At 35.9% G+C, this 20,456-nt stretch overlaps 3 protein-coding genes across 3 annotated transcripts; 1 reads left to right on the forward strand and 2 right to left on the reverse strand.

Moving 5' to 3' along the window:
* Positions 1–63: 63 nt before the first annotated feature.
* On the reverse strand, positions 64–8,955 carry LOC114533510 (guanine nucleotide-binding protein-like 3 homolog). Its single transcript, XM_028555038.1, has 23 exons — positions 8,841–8,955; positions 8,532–8,584; positions 7,514–7,571; positions 7,177–7,259; positions 6,866–6,982; positions 6,407–6,461; positions 6,180–6,217; positions 5,893–5,964; positions 5,572–5,635; positions 5,253–5,356; positions 4,468–4,612; positions 3,996–4,020; positions 3,777–3,839; positions 3,307–3,418; positions 3,081–3,146; positions 2,697–2,839; positions 2,500–2,599; positions 2,366–2,402; positions 2,073–2,158; positions 1,683–1,748; positions 1,269–1,385; positions 1,057–1,093; positions 64–573 (listed from the first exon to the last, which is right to left on the reverse strand). The coding sequence occupies exons 1-23, from the start codon at positions 8,851–8,853 to the stop codon at positions 494–496; spliced, it is 1,734 nt and encodes a 577-aa protein (XP_028410839.1). The 5' UTR covers positions 8,854–8,955; the 3' UTR covers positions 64–493.
* A 670-nt stretch (positions 8,956–9,625) lies between these two features.
* LOC114533513 (monoglyceride lipase-like) lies at positions 9,626–13,345 on the forward strand. Its single transcript, XM_028555043.1, has 7 exons — positions 9,626–10,045; positions 10,722–10,831; positions 11,063–11,199; positions 11,377–11,490; positions 11,971–12,063; positions 12,314–12,529; positions 12,936–13,345. Exons 1-7 carry the CDS (start codon positions 9,906–9,908, stop codon positions 13,038–13,040), a joined length of 915 nt encoding a protein of 304 aa, XP_028410844.1. The 5' UTR covers positions 9,626–9,905; the 3' UTR covers positions 13,041–13,345.
* A 4,240-nt stretch (positions 13,346–17,585) lies between these two features.
* LOC114533524 lies at positions 17,586–19,971 on the reverse strand. Its single transcript, XM_028555054.1, has 6 exons — positions 19,758–19,971; positions 19,311–19,625; positions 18,940–19,234; positions 18,700–18,829; positions 18,422–18,551; positions 17,586–18,010 (listed from the first exon to the last, which is right to left on the reverse strand). The coding sequence occupies exons 1-6, from the start codon at positions 19,858–19,860 to the stop codon at positions 17,922–17,924; spliced, it is 1,062 nt and encodes a 353-aa protein (XP_028410855.1). The 5' UTR covers positions 19,861–19,971; the 3' UTR covers positions 17,586–17,921.
* Between the last annotated feature and the right edge of the window lie 485 nt (positions 19,972–20,456).

Here is a 20,456-nt window from a genome sequence, read left to right on the forward strand (position 1 = left end):
AGTATGGTTTTTGCGATGAGTGGGTCATAATAAGTGAGAGTCTTTAGTGACAATATTGGCCGAAGTCGTTTATTTCTCAGTTCACTACGATTTAACTAAGGAAAATGATATGTAGGCGAAAACATGTTTTTTAAAACTAGGTAAACAAGACAAACTTTAAAAACTTTGTTAAGGTGTGCATACTAATAATTTATATTTCTTCATCGTCTTCAAGAGAGCGGAAATGACAATATAGTTAATAATACATGATGTATTTTGGTTCAAGATGACATCACTATATTATATATCGATTGCAATTTGCCGCATTGTTTTTGCCCGCGGTTACAGTTTTATAGCGCAATTCTTAGCGTAATACATTTTAGTTTACAAGTAACCGTGACCTTGTAACAATGCAATATATATGGATCTTCAACTTGTTGTTATTCCACGTAATTTGCCTTACACCCGCCGAATGAGCCGAAAAGAGGGAAACCTGTTTAGGGCTTGCGAGGTCTTACATGAGATCGTTGTCAAAATCATAATCCTCATCACCACTGTCACTCATTTTCTCCTCATCTGATACGGATGGTTCAGCTAAACACGTTCAAGATTATAAAAGGTCAATTGTTGGGTTTCAGCAGGTATTCTAATAAGTGATTTGAGGGAGGGTCAGCCTGTTTGATTTTGTTTCAACACTGATGTTGCACCAGAGTAAGCAAATGGTACTAAATTGCAAATCGCAAAGCCAACTGATTCAGTCACATGTCACATGAAACACACGTGACTTAAATAGTGATGTCCCGTGTAGCATGCAAGCAGCAATCAAATTTGTGGAGTGATTTGTTATATTTAGATATTACTTTTAGGGAAAGCATCCAGTCACATTCCAATCCCAATATAGTGACGAAACGATAGTAACAAAAGTGGGTGTCGTAATTATTTTAGGGCGTTTCGATAAATTTTTAATTTCGGCTTCTTTGATTGTTATTTCTTATGACCACTAACAGTCGAATAAGAATTGGATTGAAATTGAATTATCTTACACAATTAGCCCTAAATACTAAACTTATAACATACCAATTTTCCTCAGCTCTCGTTTCTTTCGTTTAAATTCCTACAACAAATGGTTTTTGTTACAATTTAATTAGTTTATGTTACAATTTTTAGCCAAATACTGTAGACAGGTTGCATAAATCTGCAAACTTATATTTTATTTGATTCGTTTATCTGCTTTTCACAAGATTCTATTTTTGCAACACACCGTTCAATCAAAGGAAGGGCCTTCTTACCTTTTTCTGTGATTTGTTTGTCTGTTGGTTGAATTCATTGTCTTCGCTAATCTTTCCTGATTTTGACTTAAGCTGTTCAGATGATTTGTTGGGAAGAACAACAGTCATATCATTATCCTATAAATACAATATGGGGACGAGTTAGTCAGAGATCCCCAAGAATGTGAAAGAAATTGTGACCGACTGTGTTTTCTCGAGGACCTCCGAGTTTTACCTGAAAAACTGAGAGTTTACGATGGATCAGATTTTTGACAATGAAACATCGACAATGTTAATCATGAAGTCCCCTGATTTATCTAATTTTCTTAGCCAATATTCAATTGACATAGCAGTATATTCACTGATGTTGACCGAGTCATCCTTTGGGGGATGGAAACCCCCCTTGGACATGTAAATCAGCCTCATTCGTCTCACCTTATCTCCATCTTCCATGTCTTCACATTCATCATCATCAGTGCCTTCCTCTTCCTCGGAATTATCCTGAAATGACCAGAGAGAGTTTTGAACCAGATACTTTTTGTTGGGCCCTCGCAGCGATTTAAGACTAAGCTGATATCGCATTGGCAGATTCCTGAAAGGTGTTTGAAGAACTATCCGAAAAACGAAACGTGTAATTTGAAAATAGAAATAAGCAAATCCGCAACTACTACAGCTTCTAAATGGTTATACTATAACTCATTGACCGTATAGTAGAAATACGAAAAAGAAACTGGAGAAGCTGGAAAAATGTTTTCCTGAACTGGCTGAAGTTAATTAAGACCAAATTCAAACATATGAATGATTTGAAACTAAATGAAAACTAACCATCTCTTCATCAAGGTGGACGTCAGAGGGCGTACTGGAGGTTAATATCAGCGCATTCTCGATTGACTGGGTCAATTCTTTCAAATCTACAACAGAATAATTAGACGACTACTAAAAGAGTGTCACTACCAACTGGGGCGGGGGTGCATAGTCATCTTTTGAAGAATACGCTTTTTTGCATAGTCATACAAGAGCTGGTATGGCTTCAGCCAATCCAAAATTGATATTCAAACTTCGTCTGTATATACTCCTTACACTAAGACACAAGTGTTATAGTTTCACTACAAACTTACTTTTCATTTCCTCACTTTCCTCTTTTTCCAAACTTCCCTGAAGAAAAAATAACGCAAAAATGAAGGCATTTATATAAAACTACCACAAAAGTGACACTCGCATGACTGTCCATTCTATATCGCGTTTTCCTTACCACGTCAAATTCTGTGCCCCATCTTTGAACAATTTCGGCAGATAAATGAGCGGGTAGATCATGCTGTTCAGGGGGGTGAGTATAAAACACAATCTTGCCACTGAAACACGAAAAAAGTAGTGAAGTCATGGTAAAAAGAGGAAACACCAATCTTTGGATCACGAATGTGCCTTCACTGCCTACGTTTGCAACAGTACCTGTTCCAATCACCAAGGACCGCTTTAGCAGCCGCATTAACGTCCGGAACACCGCCTTTTTTTAACTTTCCCATTTTCTTAGCAAGTTCACAGAGAAATTGTTGAGTGTCGTCATAGTCTGGAATACGGTATTTCTCCATCACCTGAAATTTCAAGAACGTAAAATCATACTCAATTTCGAGCTGCATTACACGTAGTACTGTAGCGATATATTGACTTTTTGTAATTTTGTATCTTATGCCCAGGTTATGCGTCGCATTTTGGTCGCATCGAATGCAATGAGGTTTATCATCTCATTATCTATTGTTTGAATTGCAATCGACGCGACCGAAATGCGACGTATAACCTAGGCCTTAATATGCAGTCTGTATTGTACGGTTGTACCTGTTTTTTGTTGCATCGTTTTAAGATTGTTTCAACCGGTGTGACAAGATCTCGAAGAGATTCAATCTGAAGGAGTTTATAAAGAAACATCATGATCATAATAGCACTAAATTTGGTTACACTTTTGGTACTTAGTGAATCGGACAGGGCTGGACGTTTAAAGGAACATTACGGTCCCAATAACCAACAGTGAAAATCTTAAGGGTGGATCCAACAGAAAAAATACCTTCACACAGTTTCTCAATATGATTGACCTATCCGACGACCCGGAATCCATCACGATTCCAGGGCTGTCCAATAACTTCACGTTCTTATCCAGCTGAACTTCTTGTACGTTTCTTAAAAGATAGAAACACAAGGTAAAGCAAACACCTCAAAGCATCAAAGAAATACTTTCAGAAGTAAATTATTTACTTCTCGCAATTTGAAATACACCATAGAGATTGGCATCAACTAGGCCAGCAATGACAAGAGTGAGGTGTCTGGAAAATTCTCTACTTTGAGTGAATGGAAAGTGCTAGTCAACCATATACTGATACTGTAGTTGTGCTAGCTGAGATTAGCAGTGACTTTTATTCGATTTAGAATCTGGTAAGGGCCGACTCAGTTTAGTTGTCCCAAAATTATGCAGTCCCTTCACCCTATATAATACATATACAGTAATACTGTAATTGAAAAAATGAAGAGAATTCATACTTGGTGACACCTGGAGTAGCTCCAACTGTACATGATCTTGATCGTTTTAAACTGTTTATCAAACTAATGAAATGTACAGTAAATAATTAAAGGTTAATAATGAACGCAAAACAACTTCTAGCACTCGCATATAACGTGACAAAATGATAATAAATTAATTCTTTCCAAGCAAAAAACGACACGATAAGACTATGCACCGAAATCTTAGCACCAACATACCTGCTCTTGCCAACATTGGGAAAACCTGAAAAGAGATAATGAAACATTAAATACATACTTAATATGGAGCAATATGGCCAATAGCCCATTACCTCGGCATCGCCAGCAATATAAAGATCAGCGTTACTAAAAGTCTGTTCACACGATCCAATTTTGTCGGACCCAATTCACTTCTGATGGATGTTTTATAGTCTGTTGACTTGCAATGTATGTCGGCAGCAAATCAACTAAAGCCATGCAGTACTGCTTTACCAATAACAAACTACATTCCATAAGTCAGAAGTGAATTGGATACGACAAAGTTGGATCGTGTGAACGGGCCTTAACATCATCACATGTATTTAAAATCCTTAATACTATATCAGTCATTACCCCAACACTATCATATTCATCATCACCACATGTACTGAAAATCCTCAGTACTATCAGCCATTATGAAAATATTCAACTATAAAAATATTTCAGTTCATACCCACAACCCCAACAGTTATTGCCGTTTTAATATTCTTATTTCGACAGTAATTTCCAAGCAGTTTCATGAGAGTACCAGCTCCCATGCATTGACTGGTTGACAGCAATCCATCAGAAGCCAAGGATGTTGGCACTTTACTTTGAGCCTAATCAAAAGAGCAAAAACAAATTAGCGAAAAGATACTTATATATAAACCTTGTGTATATTTGCTTCAAATAGGTTATAGAAATAACTTAATTGCGTTCGACAAAGGAGAACGCTTCCTAATCGTGACGTTACGACTGGATGTTATGTCGTTTTGAGATTTTTGTGTGGCATTTGCCTCGCTTTCGTGTTTTTGCGTTTGCTTCGCCCGCCGGATTTCGTGTGGCGTCTTAATTTAACGTGCTTTCCGTATTTTGTTGTTGTTTAGGAGTTGGGACCGGGCAATTGGGGCTTTCGTATTCGCCTGTTTCATTAGGAAGTTGTAGGAATTGTATAGATTATTTTGATTTCGAAGTGTTTGAAATATCAGTGAGGATTCTTATCAAAACATCAGGAATCTATCTTGCAGTGTTTTCACGATCAGAAATCTGATAACCAAACGCACTTGCTAATCTTTGATTACTTCTAGTAGTTTTACTTATTATAACCTTGAAGCGAGACCGGGTATCAGAGATTTGTCACTAGGTCTTCTTTACCATGGCGAGTGATTTGGGGGGGGGGGGGCAGGAATGCCCCTGAGCGCAAAGAATTTTGATATTCATAAATGTTACCATAACATGTTTCTGTAATATTTTACTTACTAAATGTTGCTTTTGTGTTTGTGTTGAAGCTTTAAATGCAATGGTTGGGAACTCGTTACGCAAGTGTTTCAGCCACTTGTCAACGATCGAAGTCGGTACAAGGTCTGAATGTAGATACACATAAAACCATTTAGTATATTTGACGATTAATAGTAAGCCATAAGACTACATTGGTCTGCTTATTACGGGACATTATCAGAAATATACACACAGCCATCCATACAGGGATATGACAAATAATTAATGTGAATTACCGCAAAAAAGTTGCTGCAAAATGGATAAAATATTTCTGAATATTATAATAAGTTTTCAATCCTACCTATTTTGTTTAAAACAAGAACAATTTTCTTATTACTACCAGCTGATAACACTGCTTCTTCAACCTAAAATTGCAGCACTGCAGATTATATTTTTGCAAGAATACAGACACAGCACGAGAACAGGGGTCGGTGGTACGAAAGCTGGATAGCGCTATCCAGGAAGTGTTTTAAATGGGTTTCTTTCAATCACTCTAAAATTTTCCGTTGTTCGGTATAACTTTGTCTTTGGTTAAACTTTAGTATTGATAGTCATCCAGCCTTGGTACAACCAGCTCCAGTACTTCAATCACATACTGATTATACTTCCAAACGATATTTACCTTGAAACACCTACAACCAAGCGGATCTCGAGCATCAAGAACTTCCAAAACAACATCAGAATTATCTACGACCTGCATCAATCATAAATAGGACGTATTTAGCCCCAAGTGCATAGGCACACCTAACTGATTATATCCCCACGTATCTTTATATAAAAATCTTTTTTATCCCATGAACAATAGCTAACTGAAACGTACTTCATGGACATTAGGTATAAAATAACTAATTGCAGGACAGAATTTAAATACGGTATGAACTTTATACATATTCCGATACATGTAGTAACCTTTTTAAACTCTTTGTAGTATGCTTTCCTTGATGTTTCTAAATAAAAGGTGAAGTACTCTCAGTTCAAGCCATCAAAGTGTCTAGTATTTAGCAATGTACTGTATGTATATCTGATATCTGGTGAGTATCTCAACCAATCAGATTGCAGAATAGCATATACAGTGCATAGTTATATTATTAAACATTTATTTAGTGATTATTTATAAGCCAGGCAAGTGATATTACCTATAGGAGCAGAATCATGTTTAGTAAGTTCTTCTGTCATCTTCTTGTGCACCATCTTAAAATAAATTGCAAAACTGGATGAACAGCAATATTGGTAGATGTGTTTACACCATTTTCATTGTACAATAGACATTATTCATAAACTTCATTGATGGAGTGCAAAAAATTGGAGTATCATGATTTATCACCAAGCCAGGAATGTGGCCAACAGGGGCCGGTTGTTAGGGCCATCTCTAAAAGCTTAATTGGGGTGCATATTCATATATTCTTCTTATGCTCAACTGATTTCTTTCTATATTAGCTATTGTTTCTATGGTTATAAGAATATGAATATATGCACCCCTCAATTAAGCTTCTACGATGGCTCGACGTGCCATTCACTGGATAGTGATTTTATATATACCAAGATAAACTTGGAAACTGCCCTTCAAGCTGTCTGTTATTAAAAAGTATTAAAACCTTTCTTTCAAATTCTTTGCCTCTTTTAATAGCATCTTGTTGAAGTGCTTGCAAATTTCTTTTCTTATTCACAACTTTCTCTCGTTTTGCTTTCCTTCTCTCTTTCTCCTCTTCTTGCTTAAAAAATAACAAGAGCTCTTGTAATGAAATGTTCTATGGTTAATTTAGGCTGCATTAGAGTGCCTGACTCTGGTGCCAACTGCACAACACAGTGCAGAAGAATGGCTCACACAGTGCTCAGCTTGGGGAGAAGGCCAGGCACTCAGCCTTATTCCACAAATCTAAAAAAATTTTTTGACAGTTTTGAGTACTTTTTGTTTTCTTCTTTCAACCTCTTCTAAGATCTTTTCTTTAAATGGACATAGATTTGGTACCCCAGGGTCCTTCTTGTGCTCTAAAAGGTATAATAATTGTGATCGCAGCATATATTTTACAATATTTTATTGAGGGTACCCCTGGGTATTTCTTCGTATTTTAATTTTGTATTTAATAATCTTTACCCAGGATAATCTTATCAGTATTTACATATACACCACTATCACTAATAGTCCTGCTTGATTAATGAATAAGAATACTATATTAAGTTATTAAAAGACTAAAAAGTATACTATATTTAAAAATGTTTGAAGTTAAAATCTAATAACTTACTGTTCTTTTTTGGGTTTAAACGGCTTTCTTTTCTTTGCTTGCGATCATGTTCTCGAACCTCAAGTCAAAGAAGAACTCTCAATTAGTACATTACAGATGAATTTTTTTCAGTACCGGTTTATTTATGGCAAACTCGACTTTTAGTGAAATAAAATCATAACCGAACAATCAATAACTGAAATGAATTTGATTTATATAAAAAATATGAAACTTGAAGAAATAATAATGGTTTGTAACCTTGTGATAGAATTAATGCTTTGTTTCCTAGGAACCATTAGCCATACAAATCTGGTAATATTTTGCTAAACCTTCCTCACTCCAGGAGCCAGTTGTTCAAGGCTAGGTTAGCACTAATCCTGGGTCAAATTTTAATCTACTGTTTTAGTTTAAGTGCTTCTGAACCACTGTTCATTTTAAAACGTTAGAAAATATCACGGAGCAATGAAGCTTTCCCTGCCAACCCAACTCTTAACAGTGAATGCCATATAGTCTTATAGATAAATGTACCTTGTGTTTCTTAATGCATGAATTGGACCTCCTAGAATAAACACTATTTTTAAAGAACGGGGCGATTCTATACTCTAAAATTGATCCTCTAACAAATCTTTAACATTATGCACTATTGGCAGGGTATTCTATAATTGTACTCACTTCTATTGAACAAGAAAATACTAATGGAAAAGATATGCAACTTTTTTAATTAAGCTATGAAAAAGATTGATGTGAAGATTTGCGTTAACCTTGGGTTAAGTTAAACGTCTTTTGAACAACTGGCCCCAGGTCTATAAATATTGCACCCCTTCTAAGCATCTAGTTTCACCCTCTCATCACATGTGACCAAAAAGAAAAACAATTGCAGAAACATCACAAGTGTTCACTGTTCATAGTGTTCACTGTGCCAATGTTCTGTAGTTTTCCCAGGGTTGAAAGTTTTCTAATGTGTCTGGGCAGTTAGTTGGCAAAGAAATGAAAGAATAACAAAAAACATATCAACAGCATTTTTTAAAATTATTGGTACCTTCTTTTCAATTTTCTTCTTCGTCTTGGTCGACATGCGCTTGCTTTGCTTTTCTAAAAGATATCGTAATTCTGCTGCAAATACATATTTCATTAATACACACAAAAATAATGAACCTATGATGAGTGCTAGGCTGCTAGCCCCCCTTTGGACGCACAAGTGACACAAACACTGATATAAACAGCGTACTGCATGATTTCATGGTAATGGTAATTCATTAAATTCACAACTTCATTGACTGTTGAACTACATATTAAAGAGTAATGTTTAGGGAGCATACAAGTAAAGTTTATGATATACGATACTTACTAGGGCGAACCATTGATATACTGGGATGAGAAAGCGAAAATTTAAACGATTTTTTACAGATTTATATTTCTAAACAGATCTATGATTTCACGTGTCTTTTGACCACTTTTGACTCTTTTCCTTGCGCTAAAAAATAACAAAATTTCTTTGGGCAACCGCTGATGTGCAAGTACTGTCAAGCAGATAAACACAAACCAAAACCACAGCCCAATGCACTTTTTTTGCGTTTAATGTTTTTACGTTTAATAGTGAAAACCCAGATTTTATTTTTCTTTGTAGATATCCTTTGAATTATTTTTTTTAAAAAAATTAAAGTTGGCTAAGACCATTTGAGGCAGATTAATTTTACCCAGCTCAGTGATTTTACCCCATCGGCTAAAGTGATAACCTCGTTCCCAGGAACGTCTTTTTTGCGAAATTTCCCGCGTTGTGAAAGTTCGCGAAAATTTAAAAATTTCAATTTTGATAACAATCAAAACACGCAAAGCATGTAGGAATTTAATGGAGAATACGATATCGATCATTCAATGCGAGGCTTTGTGTTTTATTGAATTTTGATCATATTCAGAATAAACGCCGAAGCTGCTCTAAGTTGAAAATACATAGTCTTATGCAAATATTCATTTTATCGGTTTCGGTTCGAATATATGTCCTCCCGTCCTATATGCCTTCCGGACAACATTTGTATTGAAATAAATAGTTTAATCCTAAATGGTAGTACCAGGACAAGAGTCAAGAGACAATCAACAGATTTGGTCCTAAGATTCGTAATCCGATTTATACGTCAATGTGCTTTCATACATACAGTGTGGAAAAACCTCCATGCACAGATATTTGTATTATAGTATATTTATGTATGATACAGAGTTTTGAACAGAATTTGAATACGTTTGACAAAGTTACAATATTTGAATAACTAATGATTAATGAATCATTAGACATGCTTTGTAAGCGAAGCTTGAAAATCTGGCTGTCGCTAGTATATTGCATTAATTAAATTCTTGTTAATGTGGACGACATATCCTCTATAGTTATCGAAATAATATATATCACATCAAGTGTTTCATGATGGAAAGTGATGCGGATTGCAGCATAATAAAAGCTGAAAATGGCAAAGAAATAAAATTTTCTGAAGCAACTACAGAGTTCAAATCAGGCGTAAAAATTTACACTTGGCGTTTGCAACCGGCAGATGTTAAAATAAGGTATGTTGACCAATGATGACGCCTTTTAATACGTAAAAGAACGGGGGAATCAACTGCTATTTCGAACTGTTATCTATGTGAAAATGCGTCATTTATTTTTACACCGAAGATTACAGTTACTGAGCTATAGTACATGTACATTGTTGTGAGTATTGTAATATTTTAATTCCAAGGGCAAGGAAGAAATATGGATACGTCATTCCTGCCATAAATAATACACAACGGAACAGGTCTATAAAAACGCAACCTAGGGATCCAAAGTATATACCGCAATAGAATTAAGTTGATAAATAACATTGTCAATTCAACATGCTTTCATGCCACAATTAGAAGCTATTTACAGTTCCTTCGAAAATAAACTCTTTTGTGCTCTGGGAACAACATGGCTAGTATACATGATCGGCATCAATGGCACTTGCGAACAGCTATTAAATTAGTATACTTTTATCTCTTTAGTATATTAACGATTCCCATTCAGAACCACTTCCAGCCTTACCGTTATATACATGCTGTTACAGCAATTATCTTTATAGATTAGGGGTCAGTGAGGTCACAATATGTTGTTCCTTGTAAGGTTTGCTAAATGGCTGGTTGATGGGTGCTGAATTATATACTAATGAATTGGTCAATATGATTATATGAATTCAATTAGTAACTGCAGGTATATTCTTTTTAGGGGGATAATATTTATTGCACATGGATATGCTGAACATTCTCGACGCTACAATAAGTTTGCAAAATGTTTGTGCTCAGAGTTGGATTTACTAGTTGTGAGCCATGATCATGGTAATTATAATCGTAAATTTTTTTAAAAATTATTTCATTTTATTTTATTTATCTTTTTATTATTTATTGCATGATCCTGGATGGTTTTGAACACAAAACATGTTATGATAATATAATATTTTTACACTCTTTATTTTTTCACACTATGTGCCATCTAATACACATTTAAAGATATTAACAAACTCATAAATCTAGAAATAGATTTTTAATAAATTATACAAAATCTTGCAGTTGGTCATGGGAGATCAGGAGGTGAACGGACAATGATTCAGACATTTGATACCTTCGTTTGTGATATATTCGCACATCTTGATGAAGTAAAAAGATTACATCCAGACCTTCCTATGTATTTATTTGGACATTCAATGGTAAGTAAATAATTAGGACAGCTACATTTTATTATACTATAGACTATAGTCTATACATATTGGCAGCAAAGCATTTTCATAGTGCTCTCATTTTGTGTAACCCACAATTAATCTCTTGTAATCTCCCTTATTCATAATTTGAAAGTGTTAATAGCAATAATGCAATTATATATTAAGGGTGGAACAATAGCAATCTTATCAGCATGCAGCAAGCCAGACTATTTCAAAGCAGTTGTTCTTAGTGCTCCTGCTATAATCATTGATCCTACTGTTCGTCCTGGGGCAATGACGGTAGGTATGCAGAAAACAGACTTAATTAACCTAATTAAGTGTTTACACTACTGTAAGGCCTGGCCAGTGGTCATGCAGGCATAGCTCTGATTAATTAACATACCCAAGGCTATATAGACTAACCCAAGGCTAGACAGCACTAGTTGATTTGAAATCCATTCTGATTGAAATTCTCTTTTTCGCTTTCCAGCTAGAAAATAACATATTATAGCTGAATTTGCAGAGATGCAGAATAGGCCAATCATAAATAATTGAATTCAAAAATAACTTATATAAGTGTAAATTACTTTTATACAACCAACCCCATCCTGACTTCTACATGCAGTTTCAGACTCTCTGAAATGTAAAAGGGAGAATTTGAGACCAGCTCCTCGTGGGCCTGTCTGTTCAGTAGATTTTGTGGACCTCGTTTTACGTTTTATAAATCTTAGGAATATTCTTCTAAGTTTTATTTTAAATTTAATTTATTGTGAATTTTAGGTGTTTTTTGGCAGGATGATGAATCGTCTTTTTCCCAGAATGGAGATCATTCCTCCGCTCGACCCCAATCTGATATCTTCCGACCCAGATCAAGTAAGAGAACGTTAAGCTTGTTTCAAAATCACCAAAATGACCTGAAAATTGAGTTTACCGGCGATGATCATAATCATACGTTTATACTGATCTGAGCTAGCCAGTACTAGCTAGGATGTCAATGTCAATGAATCAGGTGCGACGACGCATTTTTGCGAAAAAGACCACCGATAGCGATGAGAAAATAAACGTGTACCGTCTGGTAAACTGTCTCAGAGTGTTTTTTATTCGTATTTATATTGCTTTCAAGGTTGAATCCTATCGCACAGATCCCCTAATAAGCCATGGTGGCATGAAACTGAGATTTGCTACTGTGTTTGGCGATGCCATAGACGAGATTAAAAAGCGAATTCCATCAATTGATTGGCCTTTTTTGGTACTGCACGGTGAAGATGATAAAATAACATACATAGGTGGTTCCGACTTACTTGGGAAAGAGGCAAAAAGTGAAGATAAGGAAAGCAAGGTAAAGCCAAAGCTTAATTTTGCCGTATTAAAAAAGCTCGTTCACACCTATTGTCATACTCGTGTATTTTAGAAATTCTGTTATTATGGAGTGAAATTCGAAACTGAAAACTGAAACTGTTCAAGTTTTCTTAATCAATGGAGAGATTTTTTGTTAAAAATCATCAAGCCCATCTTAGAGTGGAATCATGCATGGGATCTTTACACGATTAAGCTCTATGACTACATGAGTTTGAGTGTGAGCTTTCAGAATACAGACGTCAACAGTCGCGCTATTTCATACTGTATACATACATACATGCATGCATAAATTACGTCAACGTAGACAGTAAGAATGTCCCAGTAAAGCCGAAGGTAGTTTGTTTTGATTACCCGACTAACTTATCGCATTTCATATTTTTCTACAGACATACAAAGGATTGAGACACGAAATGTTGAACGAAGTGAAAGAGGAGGCTGAAAAAGTTATGGCGGACATTGTGGAATGGTTAAGAAAAAGAATCGCAACTTAACAATGCTAGACATTTCTATGAATCACCGTAGCTACATATGAGAGTTGTATTCACAGACAATCAGGGTCAACATCAAACGGACTTGTAAGATAAATACGTTGTCATTTACCGTATCATAAATTGAGCTAAAAACCTATCATTTTGTAGTTTGTACCTATCCAAGTAATGTTATAAAGGTTACAAAAATGATGACCTATTTTGTGAGTGCAAAAAATAAAAAAGTCGTTTTCATAAACACCCAATTTTCGATACAGCACTGAATGATCTCCACTTAATCAAAAGCAACAAACTGACAGTCGCAAATGATAATTTATTTGTGTTTGATCACAAATCTATTCTGTTGAATTAAGATACCATAAACGCATGCATGCAATAGTGCAACACTAAAACAATCAACAATGTAATGTTCCAAACATGTCAATGATTCATTTTAACACATTAATATCAAGCAAAGCTAGAGAGTAAAACAATTCCTTGTTCATCTGAAGGATTCCCCACGATATCAACATACCACATATCTTGATTCAAGTACACTGTAAAAATTTACAAAGACAAAGTTCATACATATCTTTTTAATTCTGGATTTTAAGTCTGAAACGTTTTTCTACTAATGTACAAAACGACGCTATCCCTCATATGTATGACCTATGTGAAACGATTAGATGGTCCGTTTGTATTTTAACCCAGATATACCGGACGACTACGTCGCTATAGACGCTACGGCCTTAAGAATTTTCAAATCCTGCAGAATGATCCCGAAACGTCTACCATTTTCTCTGATAACCCCCTAGTTAAAATTGGAACGACTGAAATTGGCGACTCCCAACAAAATCCGGCCATTTCGCATTCGATCACAATGGATAGCGCAATAAGATAAAGCAATGGATAAGCAATACTATAGATCCAGCCCCGAAACATGGGCACTGTTTTCTACCTTTCAATGGGATCATCGCGGGAAAAAACAAATTGCGGCAATTAAAGTGCTTATTTCAAAACATTCATCCGAATCGATCACAGCGTTTTGGGAATTTAACCAAGAAACCAATCAGAACGTGCAGAAAACAGTATTAGATTTGATCCAAAAACGTGGACACTGTTTTCTACCGACCAAAAACGATCATTGGATAGAAAAACTAAATTACTGGGCCGATAAACTGAGCAATTCACTGTTGCAGATGCATGTACGCTAACGTACCTATTTTTCACAGTAAACAGCAACTGGTAGTCTGGTATATTGTTGACAAAATCCAAAAAATATATGATCCAAAGGGGGGCTCGGATCTTGTAAAAGCAAAACGACTGGTTTCACGTTTCGAGCTAAAGCTCTTCGTGAGAAGCTCAAACGTCGAGAATTTGTCAGGTGCTTGTGAAACCAATCATTCGTGTGATATTGTTGACATGCGCCTGCCTTTATGTGACAATTCAAAGTTTACTTTGAATTTTATATACCAAGCAAAACCTTCCAACATTCCACGAAAGATAGAATAGTAGACTACTATTCTATCTTTCGGGGAATGTTGGAAGGTTTTGCTTGATTAGTAGAAACGGATATGGAAATTTTTGCTGCTTAGTGTTAAATTTGAACAATTAGCCGACTCTAATTCCAAAAAATTAGTGACAGATCATGTTTTTCCTACAGGTTGCATAACATGTTAATCCTTCTAGCAAATTTTTTGCAGATGTTATTTTTGAGGCGATATTCACTATTCTTTTAGCCAATTATTTGAACACAAATTTGTACAGTCTACTTTAATGATCGTTTTCTCGAGATTCTTTAATTTCACGCTTTCCCTTAGCTTGTTAAAAATTGTATATTGTTACGTTTCGCTGCGCCAAGCCTAAGGAGATTACATTACCTCACCAAAAAAGTCGCGTTGTGTTCAGTTGAGATCACTGCACAGAACGGATAAAATATAAAGAACATTTGTGGTCGCTTTACTACATTGTTTGACGGTAGGGATGGATAGATATTGTATACGTGCTATTGCGGTGACGATGGTCATCTTCATGTCCATCGAAACACCTCAACAACAAGCAAACGCCTCTAAAGTTTCGGGCGTTTCCTACGCTCTGTGCAACAATTTTACACCACAAGGAGCTGTTCATTTTAAGATTATTGTTCAACCTAAGAACGAGCCCGGTGAATCAATCAAGCCTTCTATGTCGGCCACATTTGATGCAAGCGAGACGAAAGGCAAAGCTTCTTTGGCTGGATTTATTGATCCTGAGTTAGGCTTCGATTTTGTACAGGTTCAATCGAGTTCTATACAGTTACTTTGTCTTCAAGCACTAGTTGTTGACCTCACTATTTTCATCGATGGCGAAACTAAGTTTGAAACGTCAATCGTATCAAATATCGAATCAGAAAGCTGCGCGAGGGGCTCCCATAAGAAACTTGGTTGTAAGTTGAGTCCAATTTTCGCTTGCCCTGCAGCCATTAAAGCGGTGGTAAAGAAGAATATAATAAACAAAGATGCTAGAGCGAGGAAAGCTTTAGAATCAGGCAAACCACCAGTTTATGACATAACTCAAGATATGGTTGATGCGGCGTTCGCCATTACTGATGGCGCGACAGAAATTGCCCATAATGTTCTGGAAAAGCGCAAGCAATCGGGTCTTAAAATTTCCCAAAGTTTTAACTCCTTCAAGTCTTTCCTAAAAAAGATCGGTCCGGCCTTGAATAGCCTTGGTGAAGTGTCTTCTATATTAACCACATTTCTGACGCCTAATCCCTTTGATGAACTTGCAAACTTTATGAAGAATCAGTTTGACATTGTTCAAAATCAGATCAGGGAACTGAAAAGTGATATTAATAACCTTGAGAGGGTCGTCGAAAGTCAAAGCAACAAGCTTGCAATGACTGCTGCCTTGAGGAGCATTCGATTTCACATGCGTGGCTACCAGAAAATGATCGCATCTTTAAGCAAAGCACAAGTTTGCAAGAAAGAAGATCTTCTCGAGCAAAGCGAAGTAAAACTATTTATAGAAGAGACCCAGTTTCTGCAAGTGAGAAATTACCTCGAAGATCTTCTAGACGTCGACTTCGGCGGAGTACTGGAGGCTTCAACTGGTTTGCTGTTACCAATAATGAGGGCTTATTGCAATGACGAGCCGCGACGGGTGGAACGCTTTATGAAACACGTCGAATTATACGCGTACGGAGGGACACAAGCAATTTTTGCATTTTTTGATCTCTTTTGCGCAAAAAATGGGAAATCAAGCTGCCCGGATATTGAAAACGAAAAAATAGCTTGGCTGAAAAAACTGTATCGTTTTACAAAGAAAGCCGTTGTTTACACAAAGGCCGTACAAAATACTGAAAATAGGGTGAAGGGCTTAGGTATTGATATGGAAGATGATTTAAACAAGCTTAAAATGAATACAGAAGCATTTAATCCCCGAGATAATTCCCTCCTTTTCGACAAGATAAAAAGCTATATCCTACATAAATTAAACGATAAGCAGGACTGGCCTTACGTTTGCATACTAAGGCCACATTTGGATGCAGGAGAAATGTTTATTCTTGGTTTTGCGCAAATTGATAGTCCTATATACGGTACCACATTTAAACCATGGGCTTTGTTTCACAGAGGCAATGTCCAGTGGTCATCGTATAAACCCATAATGCCAGAAAATGGCTACACTAAAAAAAATTACAAAACCGATATGTCTGAAATTTGGCGACTAGTGAAAAGAAATGATGATGACGAGGCTTTTCTCAAGTATTCTTCATCCCAAAAAGGATATGTTATGAGGCCTTGGCAGCTTGCAAATGTGCCGCCGACATCTGGATCCGGTGATCGTATGATGTATTTTATGTTCAATCCAATGAATCATCATCAAAATACCGGAACAATGAAAGTTGTTGCACATATTGTCCCCATTGATGTGTACTTCATAAAGAAAAAAGCTTTGAAAGAAATGTCTATACAGCGCAATCCCGTTATAGGTTGTTGGAGAGCTAGCAAATCATCTAATCCGAAAACTGGATGGAGTTTTGAATATCAATGCGAAGCCCCAGACCCCGAACATCCAAACAAAAGGGAGCCTGAAAAAGAGCGCTATGCAGCTATAATTGGTGAATAAGAACCACTAAAATGTAATACCTTACTTAAAATGTATGTATGATGAAATTTGCTTCGGGATAAAGTATTCGAAAAAATGTACATGATACATTTACTGTAGTAAGAGGTTATCTTTAGGTTCAAATAAAGTTTCGTATGAATAATCCTGATGAGATAATTGCGACTAGATTTCAACAGCCGACAGGGTAGGGCTAGAGTTGAAATAGGGGATTAACTAAGTTTCGGAATTCATTATACGAAATTTCAGTCTAAATTTGCGTTGTAAAAGTACATGGTTTAAATTTGTTGGAGGCTGAAAAAGTTATGGCGGACATTGTGGAATGGTTAAGAAAAAGAATTGCAACTTAACAAATCGTGACATTTCTATGAATCACTGTAGCTACATATGAGACTTGTATTCACAGGCAATCAGGGTCAACATCAAACGCATTTATTTGCAGGACGTGTAAGATAAATACGTTGTCATTTACCGTATCATGAATTGAGCTAAAAACCTATAATTTTGTAGTTTGTACCTATCCAAGTAACGTCATAAGGGTTACAAAAATGATGACCTATTTTGTGAGTGCAAAAAACACATGTCGTTTTCATAAACACCCAATTTTCGCTACAGCACTGAATGATCTCCACTTAATCAAAAGCAATAAACTGACAGTCGCAAATGATAATTTATTTGTGTTTGATCACAAATCTATTCTGTTGAAGCTACCATAAACGCATGCAATAGTGCAATACTAAAACAATCTACAATGTCAACGTTCCAAACATGTCAATGATTCATTTTAACACATTGGTATCAAGCAAAGCTAGAGAGTAAAACAATTCCTTGTTCATCTGAAGGATTCCCCACGATATCGACATACCACATATCTTGATTCAAGTACACTGTAAAAATTTACAAAGAGAAAGTTCATACATATCTTTTTAATTCTGGATTTCAAGTCTGAAACGTTTTTCTATTAATGTGCAAAACAATGCTATCCCTCATAGTATAACCTATGTAAAACGGTTAGATGGTCCGTTTGTATTTTAACCCAGATATGCCGGTGATGATTTAGATGTTTTAGGATAGACGCTACGGCTTTTTTATTGCTCACAACGGAAAATTAATGTTTTAGATCTCCAAGGGGAAGAGCTATTTCTGCAAGGAATACTGTCTAGACCTCTTGCCAGGGTAGATTTTCACCTTTTTTCCTTTTGGCAATAAATTAAGGTGCTATTTATGTACTTTTGATGAGTTTTATTGATTATTTTACTGCTTGCTTTGCTTATTTTACCACAGGCACAGATACTTACAGACTTCGCCTTTGTTTAAAGTTACATTGAAACTGGAACAGGTTGTGTTACATTCTGCTATGGGATTTATTTCCATGTCAGATGAACCAGTCACTTGAGCAACCCAAGAATTAGCATATTGACCTGTGGGCTGTAATCATAACACAAAAGTTAATGTAGGTAGTAGTTAATGTAGAAAATGTAGGCCTACAAAATGTACAAAAATTTTTTTCAAATTTTTATGAGCGCAGGTTAGTTAGAAATTTAGACTTGGTTAAACATTAACCAGATGTACATACTATTGGAAGAATCTCTTCATTGTTATTAATCATCATCAGATATTTTTCTAAAGCTCCTTCAGTCTCCACAAAATATGGCCTAGGCAGGTATTTCCGAAGAGCCCGAAGACCTTCACCATAACACACTTTCCTTTAACATAGAAAGGAAAAACAAGGCTAAATGATATTAGACCAATGTAGTATTTTACTAATGCTACATGTCAGTAGAAAATGGAATCAGTTTTGAAATGGAATAACTACCATCTTATATTTGGCGTTTCAGGACCCAATTTCTCTAGTAACTTGAAGTAATCTTCAATGGAGTCAACATTTTCATCAAGAGATGACACTTCACACATATCTGTATCCAAGAGGTCTTTATGATCCAAATAATAGTCATAAAAGTTTTCTATTGTGTATTCTCTTGCTACATATGGTTGAACATCAGTGATAATGGTTGGATTGCCCCAAGGAACATAATCTTCATTAAAATTGGTCACATTTTCCACCCTTAATACACTTTTTGCATCTTCACATATGCTGCAATCCGGTTCATCTGGAAGGTAATGATGACAATTAATCTCAAGAAGACTCTGGTACTTGATTTAGATAAATTGCTTAGTGACATTTACCTGGTACAAACCATGGATTATTGATCAAGCATTCAGCCATTGAGTATGACTGAATATCAAAGAATCGATGCAATGGCAATACCATATGACGCCATCTTCTTAAAACAGGGTAGTTTAAGTCACCAACGACTTTATTCACATACACTTCAAATGGAAGGTAATTATTGTAGACTGTTACACATCCAAGTGCGGCAATCATAACAACAAGTGTCATCGCACCACATACTTTTAGGCCGTACTTGCAACAACCTTGTCTTGCAGGTTTCTCTGGCACCTGCTCATCAGAAAATTCATCTGGAATGTTTCCATTTTTATCTAAATACAACAAAATTGCAAATCAGATTCTGTTTAAAAAAGATCTGTTTATAGAAAACATTGACATGTTTTCATTGTAAAATCATGTCTTTGAGCATGTTTTTAGAGCATGTTTATAGCGTGTACAACAACCTGCTATGGCTTTCATAATTGCTTCCTCGATTTGATGTTTTTCCAGTTCCCAGCTGTAACCAAGTTTCTTAAGGTTTTCAACCTCCTCACGTAGGAAATCCATACTATAATTTGACACTGCGGTTTTATAAAGTTTTTAAAAGATCAAAAAATCGATTTATTCTTCCGATATTCAACCTATTGTCTTGTAAATTATTCACAGAAGACGATTCAGAAAACGGTGATTCATCATTTCAAAATGCGCCCTCGCACATTTAGCTCGTACTGATCGGATACTTCAAGTAGCAAAACCTAGCATAATTGGTCATTTGGTCTTCTCACTCTTTTGGTCAAAATGGCCAAAACAAGTGAAACAACACATTTTCCTCGTCATCCACTTTAAGTTTCACTTCACTTCACAGTCTACACTCAATTGTGATTTAAGAAAAGTGACTGTATTTCAACCCTACATTAATACTTGGTACACAAATATTTTATCTCCGTGACTGAGGTTTGATTCCAGTATTTAAATGCTCTTGTATGTTTGCATGGTGACATCAATAAGTGATTAGCTTGTAGGTTAGTAGTTACACCACGTAAGTCTTTAATGCTGCAAAGCTTTCGTCAATGCAATATAAATATTTATTAATATTTATTTTTATTTTATTAATATTTATGGTACTGATGAAGGCCCGGGTTAATGAACTGAAAGATTTGCAG

The sequence above is a fragment of the Dendronephthya gigantea genome, unplaced genomic scaffold, assembly GCF_004324835.1.
Source record: "Dendronephthya gigantea isolate DGI-Jeju-01 unplaced genomic scaffold, DenGig_1.0 000092F, whole genome shotgun sequence".
NCBI lineage: Eukaryota > Metazoa > Cnidaria > Anthozoa > Malacalcyonacea > Nephtheidae > Dendronephthya > Dendronephthya gigantea.

Excerpts from the sequence above, each read along its gene's own strand:
- LOC114533510 (XM_028555038.1), bottom strand. Across the intron at positions 6,983-7,176 it reads TTGAAAGAAGAAAACAAAAA|CAAGAAGAGGAGAAAGAGAG; the intron begins GTACTCAAAACT and ends TTATTTTTTAAG. Across the intron at positions 3,147-3,306 it reads TATTGAGAAACTGTGTGAAG|ATTGAATCTCTTCGAGATCT; the intron begins GTATTTTTTCTG and ends AAACTCCTTCAG.
- LOC114533513 (XM_028555043.1), top strand. The coding sequence starts at position 9,906 with ATGATGGAAAGTGATGCGGATTGCAGCATAATAAAAGCTGAAAATGGC. Across the intron at positions 10,046-10,721 it reads CCGGCAGATGTTAAAATAAG|GGGGATAATATTTATTGCAC; the intron begins GTATGTTGACCA and ends TATTCTTTTTAG. Across the intron at positions 12,530-12,935 it reads GTGAAGATAAGGAAAGCAAG|ACATACAAAGGATTGAGACA; the intron begins GTAAAGCCAAAG and ends ATTTTTCTACAG.
- LOC114533524 (XM_028555054.1), bottom strand. The coding sequence starts at position 19,860 with ATGGATTTCCTACGTGAGGAGGTTGAAAACCTTAAGAAACTTGGTTAC. Across the intron at positions 19,626-19,757 it reads AATTATGAAAGCCATAGCAG|ATAAAAATGGAAACATTCCA; the intron begins GTTGTTGTACAC and ends TGTTGTATTTAG. Across the intron at positions 18,011-18,421 it reads TTTAAACAAAGGCGAAGTCT|TGTACTTGAATCAAGATATG; the intron begins GTAAGTATCTGT and ends AAATTTTTACAG.